Source organism: Malus sylvestris, chromosome 5 (assembly GCF_916048215.2).
Source record: "Malus sylvestris chromosome 5, drMalSylv7.2, whole genome shotgun sequence".
Classification (NCBI taxonomy): Eukaryota; Viridiplantae; Streptophyta; class Magnoliopsida; order Rosales; family Rosaceae; genus Malus; species Malus sylvestris.
The window spans coordinates 32665044-32678741 of NC_062264.1; the positions used below are offsets into that span (position 1 = coordinate 32665044).

The following is a 13698-nucleotide window of genomic DNA, read 5'->3' on the forward strand; positions in this document are numbered from 1 at the left end:
CCACCTCTGTGTCTATGTGGAGACATGATGTGCCGAGAAAATTCCCTGACCTGAAGATTTCGACCTTCCCCGTAAAGATCATTTTTTGGCACCTTCGTCTTTACGTGAAGACATGTTTTGCTGAGAAAATTCCTTGACCAGAAGATTTTGACCTTCCTCGTAAAAACCATTTTCTGGCACCTCCGTCTCTACATGAAGACATGTTGTGCCGAGAAAATTCCTTGATGAGTAGATTTCGACTTTTCCCGTAAAGATCACTTTTCAGCACCTTCGTGTCTATGTAGAAACTTGTTGCGCCAAGAAGATTCTTGACGAGTAAATCCGAGCCACTGAAGATGAACAACTTGGAGGAGTTCTTCTTGGATTGATATACTTTGCAGAACGGCACAATCATCTTTTCCAAAGTTAACAACGATCCTCTTCTCAGGAAAATAGCGGCACCATTTTGGTGCACTTTGTGCATAAGTGCAGAAGTCTTATCCAACGCCGGCAACATTTTTTATGGTTAACTTGATTATAAGCAGTAATCATCTCTTTATCCTTTGCGTAAGCAGCAAAATGAAGCTCATAAATGGCCCGCTCAAGATCTTGAATATGAGGTATATAACTTCCAATCTCATTCTCTGCACTTTCATACTTAAATTGGATCGCATCAAGCCTAGTCTTCAAGTCAACGACTCTTGGCTAGTGGTCTCAAGTTACAGAGAAGTAAGGGCAGAGATATTAGACCCTTTCAAAGCGACAAGCTCAGACTCCAACTTTCTGATCTTCTTGGCAGAAGAATAAGCTTCAACTGCCATAGTCTTTGCTATCTCCTTGGTAGCCTTGGCATTCTCTTGGACAAGGAGCATAAACTCAGCTGCCAGAATCACCATTTACTGCATCATAGCAAGCAGAACAGTTCTTCTATATTGGGTCGTATGCTTCGCAAAGAAACTTAGGCAAATAACCTCTCTAACACCATCAATAAGCTTGGCACACATGTCTATTTGGCTTTAAAAGCGCACAGATCTCAGCAACCTCTCCAAAAATAGGTTTGGTGGATTTCTCACAACTGCCCACGCTAGCAATCTATTCTTTCTCAGCAGGCGAACCAGTATCAGTAGCAAGAGGAATAGGCCTTAACGCCACCTTATCGTTCTTTATAGTAGCAAACATCTCCAAAGGTGAAATAGACTTAGCTCTCAACGGACCTCTTGGTATAGACTTCGGCACTAGGGGCATGACAGAACCTCTATGTTGAGCAATCCTATCAGCAATCATACTAGCCATTTTCAGCATGGCAGACATCACAAGTTCAGATCTAGCAGCCTCATTTTTCTTCCCATTAGAAGAAGTCAAGTCAATCATAGGCCTCTCGACAGCAGGCAAACCCTTACAAGCAGCAAATGAAGTCTTCAGTTTTTCCTCAACCGGCATCTCTTGAGCAGGTGGGGAATATATCTTCTTTCCACCTTCATTCATAGTAAGCTCCACGACAACGATCAGACGAGCCAATGCATCTGCCTTGATCCTCTTTATCTCATTTGTCGGGAGCAGCCTACATTTTTCCTGGCGAAGAGGACTAAGCAGCCAACGTTATTCACGGTACTCAGCAGGGGAGCTCAACCCATACTGGCTTTTCCCTCATTTTTTTCTCTCGAACCAGTAGGCAGGAAGCCTACATGCTCAGCATTCCAGCAACCCATGAGGCCCGCGACCTCTTCAATTCTCTCAATAACCGACCTGGCCCGTGACCTCCTCAATTCTCTCAAAGGACATGAGCCATACAGCTCACCTAGCACTGCGCCCCAACACCTCAAGCCGAGGCCCCAGCCTCACAATTGACTTTGGCTTTAGCCAATTTGAGCAACCTAAGTAATGGTCCCTACCATAACACCTCATCGGCCCATGCCGAGCCAACTCCTGGCCCCTGCTAGCCGACGTGCCGCACCACCCCGACGGCTGCCCAACAACAGCACTATCCAAGAAGAAGACAAGGAAAATTAATTGTTTCTTAGCTCGGTGTGGCGCAGAGAATACGAAGAAAGTATCGAAAAACGGTCTTTTGCAAGAGCAAGTATAGAAGATTGATAGGGGACGGGGAACAAATATCCTTTAACTTTCTCTCTACTTAAGGTACATTTAAATAGACTTTGGGATAAATTTATTTCCCTTTCCTAGACGGACCTAATTTCCAATTAAATAGGGAATCTACATCAAAATAGGAAGCAATCCTATGTTTCCTAAAGCAAGAAGATTTCTACACCTGTTGCGATTTCCTACGAGCAGCCCAATAGGTGTGGAGGCATTTGTGGAGCAAAAAATAATCAAGAAAAATATGGAGGCGACACATGGATCTTTGGGTGAAAAAGACAAAATTACCCTCAAGGCACATCGGAACTCCCACGAGCAAGCAGTGGGTAATAACAGCTCAATCAAGATCCAAGGTGATCAAAATAGGTATTTATTCAAAACCTATTTCATCAATCCTCATCAAATCCTCCCCACAAGGTAACCCCTAATTATCCTTTTAAGTTTGGATTGATTACCAAAATTAATTGATTAATTTTCTAATTAATTTCCTAATTGATTGCAACATATTTTTTTGGCATAATATCTTGCAATTAGAGCCAAAAACCACCATAAGTGGCCAGATCCCTTTTCTCCAAAAAGGGCCGGCCACACCCCTATAAATAACCCTCATTTCTCCAAAAAACCTAAGTCCAATTCTCTTCTAAAATTCTCCAAAATTCTCAAACATTTTCCCCTCAAATTCTAACTTTGGCATCAGAGGTTCTTCAGACAAAACCCCTTCCATTCATCGTAGGCGTGTGAGACTCTTGGTCTTGACCTAAGGTGTTAATTGTTTTGCAAGTGCATTTTTGTCCAAGAAGAAGATAGAAATTTGCATCCACAGTTAGCATCCATCACCTTTTTTTCTTCTTCTTTTTGATCGGAGAGAGAATATTTCCAGCGACTAGATTTGATCAGCCACCTCCTTTTGACGGAAAACATAATTAAATTGGACATTTTTTGGATCTCACGAAATTATATATGATCATAGTAAACCGGGTGAGAAAAATGAGAATTGATCAATTCATTTGCTTGCTCCGCAAACTGATCGATCAGAACTGAGAAGTAAAGCATGGTGGGGAAGCGTTTATAAGGATCTTGAAAGTTTGAATGTTTGTGGTATTTGGGTATGCAAACACGACATGATCTATACTCGGACAAAAAGTTGAATTTTATCTTTGTTCACTAAAGTCCCATTTGACCTTGAAATAATGTATCATGCATTATTAGGAGAATAACTTAGTGCCGTAAAGAACATAAATTATGGTGTAAAAAGTCCTCGTTATAAATTTTGAAAATTTGTTAATATGATCTTAAGTAGTTACTAATTTTAGTGTTGTCTAATTTTTTTTTTGGCCAAAGCTTGAGATATCTCACATTCCAAAAGGTAGGACTAATTTTTACTGGAGCCCGAAAAGGCTAAAGGCAGTCCAACCTATCCCCCGTCACAGTTAAATACCATAGTTCCTCCCAAAGCTTTCAATTAATCAGAAAATCATTCGTGTTTTTTCCAACTTTGTGTCTTGAACCAGAGACCACAGAGCATACCTGACTTGGAATTCTACCGTGTTTCTACTAGACCACTTGCCGTGGTTGTTGTTTATACTATTATCAAGAGAACAAGCTTGGTCATAATTTTTTTTTTAAATACCATTTATGTCCCCACATTTTATTCTATTTTTCCTTATTGCGATAAATAACCTTTATATAACAAGACTAAAATAGGAATTTTGTGGATTTAAATTATTAAATTAAATTAGAATTCTTCCATGTTTTTCTCCATCTTTTTTCAATATGTATGTTTCTCCCATATGCATAGAACGTTTGAATGTTTGTAGTATGCAAACCTTTTTAAACGACATGACATATACTCAGACAAAAAAATTGAATCTTATCGTTGCTCACTAAAGTCCCATGTGACCTTAAAATAATTTATCATGCTTTATTAGGAGAGAGAATAAGGTGTCTTAATGAATATAAATTATGATTTAATAAATCCTCGTTGTAAAATTTGGAAAATCATAAGGTGTTACTAATTTAAGTGTTGTCTATACTTTTTTTTGTTTTTTTTGTCAAATTCAAAGGTATCTCACATCCTAAAGGATAAGATTAATCCTTAATGAGGCCCGTAAAGACTAAGGCATTTCACTTAACCTCTTACTTCAGTCAAATAGCACACATCGTCTTAAAGCTTTCAACCAAAAAATCATTTGTGTTTTTGCCAACTTCGTGCCTCAAACTCAAGACCGCGAAGTGTACATGGTTTTGAATTTTACGACGTTTCTACTAGACCATTGATCGTGATAGTTGTCTATACTATTATTTAGAGCACACGTTCTATAAGACTTTTTTTAAAATACCATTTATGTCCCCACAGTCCCATTTTTTATCCTTAGTTGCAATAAATAACCTTAATATAATAAGATTAAAATAGGATTTTATTTAAAATTCTTCCATATTTTTCTCCCACTTCTCTTTCGATATGTTTCTCCTACATGCATAGCATGTGTGAGATTGCTATTATAACAAAGAGTTGATTAGTAATTCATAACAGGTGGTGATATAACAGTTACACTAAAGAGTCTCAATAATTTCAAGTAATGTATTGTGACAACTTTTTTTTAAATGAAAATGATAATATACCACTTTAAGCTATGTACGCTTAGAAAAGGAAAAGAGTTTGACCTGAAACACAATGAATTGAAGAGAAAGATTATTCACCAAAGCAAATCCATCACTTGCATTGTTATAACTTTTCTGACACGCAAACTTTTCTTTATTTCATTACATATCATCTCTTTTCCATGTAAATTTTCTTAATGATTTCCAAATTTTAAAACGATGCAAAACAACATTAACTAGTTTAAACTCAAGCTAGCTCGATGGGGAGCAAGGGCAAAGCTACATAGGAGCAAGGAGGGGTGGCTGACCCCTCCCCTGGTCGGAAATCATGCCTAGAAACGGTGGTTCTACCCCTCTGGTCCCTTCAGAAGTTCTGGGTTCTTGTAGTTCTTCTGGTTCTGGGTTTTCCTTCCCTGATGCTGCGCAATTGGGGCGCAGCATATGAATTGTATTCGATTAGTGCATGCCAAATGTTTAATATATATTTTGATTGTCCACAGTCTACATGCTTATCGTTCATGATATTGCATGCCATTGTAAAAAGAAAACGTTCGCATGACTCACGTCGATGCATATTAATTTAGATATCATGCATAATTAAAGGGGTTTTACTATACCGAATGAGTCATTTTTTCGATGTGATGAAAGTTACATTGTCACGTGTGTTACTTATCCATCAAGTTATAACGTGCGACGTACTAACACCAAGCGACGGTGGAGCCATCTCACTCCAAGATTGGCCTCAAAGGTGCCTTTTAAACCAGATGCAGAATCTTCACTATGCGCACACACACACATATGGTATAATACGTATCTCTCTGCAAACATTGTTAGAGGTTTTTGCAGAGCAGGTAATATATTTTCGCAATTCTGCAGTTTAATTTTTTGTCATTAAAATAGCAAATTTTAAACTCACTGTTAAATTAAGGACAATGATATTCACACATTTTTTTACCTCTCTCACAAATCTTTTTTAATTCTGGCCGTCGGATTAAAATGAATTGAAGAAGATTAATGGACAAACAATAACAATGATGTGTTAGAGGTAAAAACGGTGTGTGAATAGCACTACCCTAAATTAAAAGGTAAATAAACTCATGCTAGAGCTACAGATGCATACATGCCCAAAAAAAAATTAGTAAATAAAGAATTTATTCAATACTTCGTATTATTCTGTCAACTTCATATGCATTGTGAAGCATACGCTTTATTTTTACATGTAAGGAAAAAAAAAAACCTATAGCTAGACTGCAGGCATTCTCCTACTTATTCACTGCTAAGAAAATATATAAAGTGTTTAATTTGATTTAAAGTTAATTCTGCTAGTGCTTTTCGTTGATGATTGCACTTCGATGTAGAATCTTTGGAATTGGTACTACGTACTTCAAGGTGTGAACGGATTAGGACCTCCGGACGGGGTACTGCCCTTAAGTATTTGCCTGATCAAAGGGAAGAAGGGACGATCGATCTGATGCAAAACATCATTCTTCATCTGATGCATAAACTTTTCTTCCCCATGCAACATTCTGCAGGCTTCGGAAGATTGCATGTTCATAAGAAAAACCACTAAAAACACTGCCACCAAAAATATTTTTAGAAACTTCATTTTGTTGGGCAAACAAAGATTATTTTGCTTCTTTTTAATTTCGGTAGAAGAAGGAAGGAATGAATGAATGAAGATACAGAAAAGGTTTTGTAAGGAAAGCAAAGATTTTGCTTCTTTTTTCTGTCTGTCAAAAACCGAAGGGATTGAAGGAATGAATGAATGAATAGATGGGGAATATGGGGCTTTTTATATGCATCAATTAAGATCAGCTTTCATATGACTGATTTTTCAATATAAATCTTTTTGTTTCGTTGTTTTGACTGTTAATTGATGATTATATGCTAAAGACTTGGAATTGAATGGGTCGTCATATCCGCAAGGGTTTTGGTTTTAGGGTTTCACTATATTGTGGACCAAATGTCATACAATGGTTCAACTCTTTTTCATCACTGTGTAAAAAGCCACTTGCCATCTATAGCTTTTTATTTTTATTTTTTATTTTTTAAGAAAATCTCAACGGTACGAGAGAAATTTATTGATATGAAAAAAAAAAGTTACACCTAGTCAGGGAGACAAAAACCTTACATCTCATAAAGCAAGAAAAACAAAATACAAGAAAACTAACCACTTGTTAGAGGTTATTCTAGTACAGTAAAACCCTTATATTGTCATAATGTTGGAACCAAATTGATTTTAAAACTTTAGGGAGGTTATTACTTACTAGAGGTGTAGCTATAAATATTATTATTTTTTACTTCGTTATCCTTAATAAAAAATGTGAGATAAAAAGAACTATTAGTGGAGTATGTCAATTTCCAAGGTGTAGCAATGGAAAAAAAAAAACACCCAATCTTTAAAATATAGTGCATGTATGTATGTAGTCTCTTTAAGTTTAATGTGTGGGGGCGTGAAGCTATAGAAACAAAAAGGCTACTTACTAGCTTTGCCTGCTTGGTTGTACACAGCTACTAAAGCAAAGCTATTTTGCTGTTCTACAGAAGGTAGAAAAATTAGGGCTTCAAGAAATTGTTCATGTTGACGAGTTATTACGTACTCGTAACCTCAAAAACGTGATATCAACTGTAAAAATCAAACATTGACTCAAACAATTATTGAGAAATATTTTAGTTCATCTTAAACTTTTATTTGTGGCGTTGCATATTTTTATACTTATTGAAAATTATTATGATAAGGAGGCAAGTTTCCTTAATACGAGACTTATAAAAATTATAATTTATTACAATCCGGAGTTTATTAATATACATAATTGGTCTCAAGTTGAGACTAAATTTTTTTTGAGTATAAGAAGGTTATTTCTATATAGAGTATTATTATAAGGAGGTTTTACTATATATTTTTTTAATTAAGTTGCCCTGATTCAATTTTTTGTTTTTCTTTTCTATTAACATTACAAATACTATAAAGGTATTTTGACCAATTCTTATCGAGTTTTTGTTACTATTTTTTTCATCGCAATTTTGAACTGAGATTTGGAGTTAGGCATGCAAGTAAAAGCGTGTACAAGGCCTTTGATGTTTGAACGTTGACTATTTTAATTGAAGTTTTAGTCGTAGCTATAGTATTTGTATCGGTGTGTGCTAACGTTTTACACGACATGAATACTTTGTCATACACACACACAATTGAACCATATTGTGATGACTCAAGTCTTATTTGACCTGAAATGTGTCCAACCGTGTTTGTTTAATTAACCAAAACATCTCAAAACTAATTAAGTCCTCTCTAATGCACTAGCCATGACCTAAGTATTGTTTTTCCTCTTAGTTTTACTGGACAAAATTGAATAAGAATAAGTCTTGATGTCTAGAAATAACTGTCTCTTTTATAAAAAATGATCGACTATAAAATTTGAACTTGTATCTTCTCCGAAAAAATGAAAATCAGGTTCCGCTAATCCAAAACGATAATGAGCAAACCAAGTGTATTAAAATGTTATTGGAGGAAAATGAAGAAGAGGTGTTGTACTCAGTACCACATGCTAGAAAATTTTGGTAGAAATTAGTTAATTCGGCCTCAAAAGAAACATTGAAATAGGAATTGAGGAATCACTGCTAACAACTTTTTATCATGCAGTAGTTTCAAAATCTTCAATAGTTTGAATCACCGTCCAGAGAGAGAGAGAGAGAGAGAGATATTAAGATGTTTTATCTTGCATTTTGTGTAGAGAATTAACTTCCCTGCTTACACCCAATCACGGGTGGACACGTGTCCAAGTTTTGATTAAAATTTGGACACGTGTCTATTGAACTAAACATGGTAAATACCAAAAATATATATGACAATATTTGAGAATTTCTTATATATTCATTAATCTCCAAAGTGGAGTATATATAGGAGTTACAATTGGTATTACATATGTACTTCACCAATGTGAGACAATAAACTACTATTTACACTCTAACTAATATATAACTCGCAACACTCTCTCTCAAGTTGGTGCAAAGATGTCACGCATGCCCAACTTGTCAAGCGAGTTGGAAAACACACTATGAGACATAGCCTTAGTAAGAGCATCAACAAGTTGATCTTCAGATCTCACAAACGGAAACATAATAATTTCAGCATCCAATTTTTCCTTAATGAAATGTCGATCAATCTTCACATGTTTTGTTCGATCATGTTGCACTGGAATATGAGCAATCTCAATAGCAGCCTTGTTATCACAATGAAGTTTCATAGCACCTTTAGGGTTAAACCCAAGATCTCTCAACAATTTTTTTCAACAACAACAACTCACATACACCATGCGACATACCACGACACTCAGCTTCTGCACTTGACCTAGCCACCACTTTTTGTTTCTTGCTTCTCCAAGTAACTAAATTACCACCCATAAACGTAAAGTATCCAGATGTAGATCGCCGATTAGTGATAGAACCTGCCCAATCTGCATCTGTATACCCTTCAACATTTAAATGACCATTCTTGGAGAAAAACAGGCATCTGCCAGGAGCCATCTTCAAGTACCTCAAAATACGGGTTACTGCATCCATATGAGCTTCACTAGGTAAGTACATAAACTGACTTACCACACTAACTGCATAAGCAATGTCAGGGCGAGTGTGAGACAAATAAATTAATCTCCCCGCAAGCCTCTGATACCGTTCCTTATGAGTAGGAACTTGATCTGGAAATAAGCCCAGACGATGATTCTGCTCAATCGGAGTATCAACAGGTTTGCAATCTAACATACTTGTTTCAGCTAACAAATCAAGAACATATTTCCGTTGAGACACAAAAATACTATGCTTGGATCGTGCAACCTCGATTCCAAGAAAATACTTAAATTCACCCAATTCTTTCATCTCAACCTCAGTAGCTAGGTATTTTTGAAGACGTTGTATCTCCTTCTGATCATCACCAGTCACTATCATGTCATCAACATAAATAATCAATGCAGTTAGCTTACCATTTTGTCGCTTTAGAAACAAAGTATGATTTGAATGACTCTGGATATACCCAAACTTCTTCATTGAACTTGTAAACCTCCCAAACCACGCTCTAGGAGATTGTTTCAAACCATACAAGGCCTTTCGTAACCTGCATACAACACCTTTTCCAGGAGATGTTCCAATACCAGGTGGGAGATCCATATACACTTCCTCCTTAAGATCACCATGAAGGAAAACATTCTTAACATCAAACTGCAACAGAGGCCAATCCTGGTTTGCTGCTAAGGACAGAAGAACACGCACAGTATTAAGTTTGGCAACATGAGCAAATGTCTCCTAATAGTCCACCCCATAGGTTTGAGTATAACTCTTAGCAACTAATCTAGCTTTATACCAGTCAATAGAACCATCCGCTTTGTGCTTAATAGTAAACACCCATCTACATCCAACGACTTTTTTTTCCGTTTGGTAAAGGAACCAAATCCCAAGTAGAATTCTTTTCCAAAGCTTCCATCTCAACTTGCATGGCATTAACCCACTTAGGGTCAGACAAAGCATCTTGCAATTTTGTTGGAATTAATACACTAGATAGCTGACATATGTAAGATGCATATGGTTTGGATAAACGATGAGTAGACACATAATTGTTGATAGGATATTTGGCTTTGGCATGCATATCAGGCTCATATTGTACTTTAGGTTTTCCACGATTAGCTCGTGGAGGCAACTGATAAGTAGAAGAATCGTTAAAATTTACCTTATGTATGCCACCATCTTGTACCAAACTGTTAGAAGAATCATCACTGGACGAACCATCATCAGGCAACTCGTTAGATATATCAGCAGCAGGCAACCGATCATTAGAAGGTAATTCGTCAGACATACTAACAGGCAACTCGCTGGGCATATCTGATCTATCGTCAGTAGAAATAGTTTTGGGAATAACAGTTGACCGATCACTATCTGTAGTCGACTGATCAGTATCACGCAACATAATAGGTTCTGTTCCCAACTCTACCTGTAACACATCATCCATACCATCTCTTCGAATCTGCACTTCACTCCCCCTCTCCCCCTGAAGTGGAGAGTCGGAAGAGGGCTTCACAAAATACGAAACTTCCTCATAGAAGGTGACATCCATGGTAATATAAGTTTTTTGAGTCGGAGGATGATAACACTTATAGCCTTTCTGATTGTTAGCATACCCAATAAAGACACACCAGAGAGCACATGCATCAAGTTTACTCCGCTGATGAGAGTAGACATGCACATACGCAATACACCCAAATACTTTCGGAGGAAGCTTTGATACATAAACAAGAGAAACATGGTTTTGTAGCACATTGAACGGTGTTTGAAAATCAAGAACCCTACTTGGAACACGATTGATCAAATACACAGCAGCCAAAACAGCATGACCCCATAAATGATTAGGAACACATTTATCCAACATCAAGGAGCGAGCAACTTCCATTATTTGACGATTCTTCCGTTTGGACACACCATTTTGTTGGGGTGTAAATGGAGTAGTCGTCTGGTGAATAATACCATGATCACGAAAAAAACATGCCAAAGTGTGATTCACATATTCTCCCCCGTTATCAGACCTGAAGACCATAACTTTGGTCTGAAACTGAGTAAACACCATTGTACAAAATTCTTGAAGAAGTAACGGAACATCACTCTTATTCTTCATCAAGAAGACCCAAGTTAACCGAGTACAACCATCAATAAAAGTAACAAACCAACAGAATCCATTAGAAGTAACTTTCGCTGGACCCCACACATCAGAATGTATCAAATCAAATGGCAAAGCAGCTTTAGAATCACTTACAGGAAATGAAGCACGATGACTCTTAGCCATGACACATGTTTCACACTTGAACTCTGAATCACTACAAGTGCGAAACAAAGAAGGAAATAGATGTTTCATATAACTGAATGATGGATGTCCCAATCGTCGATGCCACAACCAAATTTGATGTCTGTCATCCACTTTAGCACTTAAAACTTGATGATTATTTGAACCAGAAACAACAGTATCCTCCATAGTCAAGATGTACAAACCCTTTATTCTTTTACCATAACCAATTATCTTCTGAGTTTGAATATTTTGAAAATAACAATACGTATGGTAGAAGTGAGCAGAACAATATAAGGTATCAAGAAGTTTTCCTACCGACAAAAGATTGCACTTAAGATCAGTAACAAGTAAAGCACGGACCAATGATAAGGTTGGGGTCAGAGAGATAGTGTCTTCACCCTTCATAGGGGAATGTGCTCCATTTACACTAGTAACATACGGATCACGAACATAGTCACATAACTCATCAAACACTCTAGAGTCACTAGTCACATGATCAATGGCCCCAGTATCTATTATCCATTTATTTGTTCCACCAAGATGCATAACAACACTATGATTATATTGAGCCATTGAACAAAAATCACGAACAATAAAGGCACAAAAGATACGCAAACAATTTACCAGATACTGTAGTAACGCACTGTTCATGGCACTGTAGCAGAGCACTATTCACGGCAATGTAGCAAGCATTGTTTACGGCACTGTAGAGGACCACTATTCACAAAGCAGATCACTGTTCAGGCACTGTACTGTAGAGCGCCACTATTCACTTCTTTTTTTTTTTTTTTTTTTTTTACGAAGGAAATCACAAAAAATGTGAGCACAAAATTAAAGCACATAGGTCATCAAGAGCGAACTGCTCTGATGCCATATTGAACTAAACATGGTAAATACCAAAAATATATATGACAATATTTGAGAATTTTTTATACATTCATTAATCTCCAAAGTGGAGTATATATAGGAGTTACAATTGGTATTACATATATACTTCACCAATGTGGGACAATAAACTACTATTTACACTCTAACTAATATATAACTCGCAACAGTGTCCACCTGGGATTTGGTGTAAGCAGGGATTCCTGCTGAAATGTTCAGCAGGGAAGTCTTGTTATTTGTGTAGCAGATACAACATCACCAATCTGTGGGATTTTACTGTTTTAGCAGTTGATTTATAACATGACATTTAAAAACTGAGATTTGTTCATCCATCTCCTCAAAATAAATAAATAACAAATAAAATGAGTTCAATTAATATATAAAAAAAAGAACTTTAACGAAAAACTCTCGGTACTGTTTACGTTAACAAAAAACCACATTTTTATACCAAAAAGTCAATCATGGTACTATTCACTTTACCCTTTATTTTGTCCTTATCGTTAAAACTCAAAATTTTCAAGTCATTTTCATTAGTTTTTTCTAATAGTCTCCTGGGTTACAATTACAACCAAAACTTTTTAGCCAATTGACCAACAAAAATAATGAAAAAAAATAGGTTATTATACATGACTTGTACCGCAGGGATACTAAACTAGCTAAACAATATACACATTTTGAACTTTTTAACATCTGTTGCTCCCGTTTCTGAGTCTCAATAGCACCGGCCGGAACGTTAATTCTCGACATTAGTAGAGTGAGGAATGCATGGCTAAGAAGGCTTCATGCAGAGTGGTAAGCTACATTCATCTCATTCAGGTGCAAATACCCGAGCTGCGGCCGGGGATGTGGGTGCAGGGATTAGGGCCGGTTTGGGGGTGGGGGGGGGGGGGGCGGCGGCGACCCCTCTGGAGGTACTGAAACGCAAGTCAACACCATGGTTCTTAGCCCATTGCTCTGCCTTCAATTGCCTCATTTCTCCAACTTGAAGACAAGAAAACAGAACAACAACAACAAAAAGAGTTGAGAATAAAGTCCTCCTGTAACAGAACCTCATCTTAATTTGACACTCAAATGGAACTTTAGGTTCGAGCACGGAGCTAGAAATTTCTTCTAGTCGGGGCAACCCGAAAATCAACTAAGGAAACCTTATTATAGTATGGCTTATACCCAATATGATAATAGGGATGATTTCAAATGATGATGGATCACAATTCCAATATTACAAAAAATTCATTTAGTAGTGGAAAGTGGCAAAGTGATAAGAAAAATATTAATACATGATTATGCAGAAGAGAGGTTTTTCGGTCTAAATG

The 13698-nt window shown here is 36.9% G+C and overlaps 1 protein-coding gene across 1 annotated transcript; it reads right to left on the bottom strand.

Moving 5' to 3' along the window:
• Window positions 1–6061: 6061 nt before the first annotated feature.
• LOC126622789 (uncharacterized) lies at window positions 6062–12374 on the bottom strand. The gene is made up of 10 exons (XM_050291511.1): window positions 12341–12374; window positions 12125–12217; window positions 11816–12012; window positions 10842–10885; window positions 10394–10550; window positions 10234–10363; window positions 9793–9914; window positions 9489–9693; window positions 9083–9371; window positions 6062–6203 (listed from the first exon to the last, which is right to left on the bottom strand). Exons 1-10 carry the CDS (start codon window positions 12372–12374, stop codon window positions 6062–6064), a joined length of 1413 nt encoding a protein of 470 aa, XP_050147468.1.
• Window positions 12375–13698: the final 1324 nt, after the last annotated feature.

Coding starts and splice junctions, on each gene's coding strand:
- LOC126622789 (XM_050291511.1), bottom strand. CDS start 12,374: ATGGCATCAGAGCAGTTCGCTCTTGATGACCTAT. Junction 12,013..12,124: donor GTGCGTTACTACAGTATCTG/GTAAATTGTTTG, acceptor AATGGATAATAG/ATACTGGGGCCATTGATCAT. Junction 9,694..9,792: donor CATCTCCTGGAAAAGGTGTT/GTATGCAGGTTA, acceptor GGGTATATCCAG/AGTCATTCAAATCATACTTT.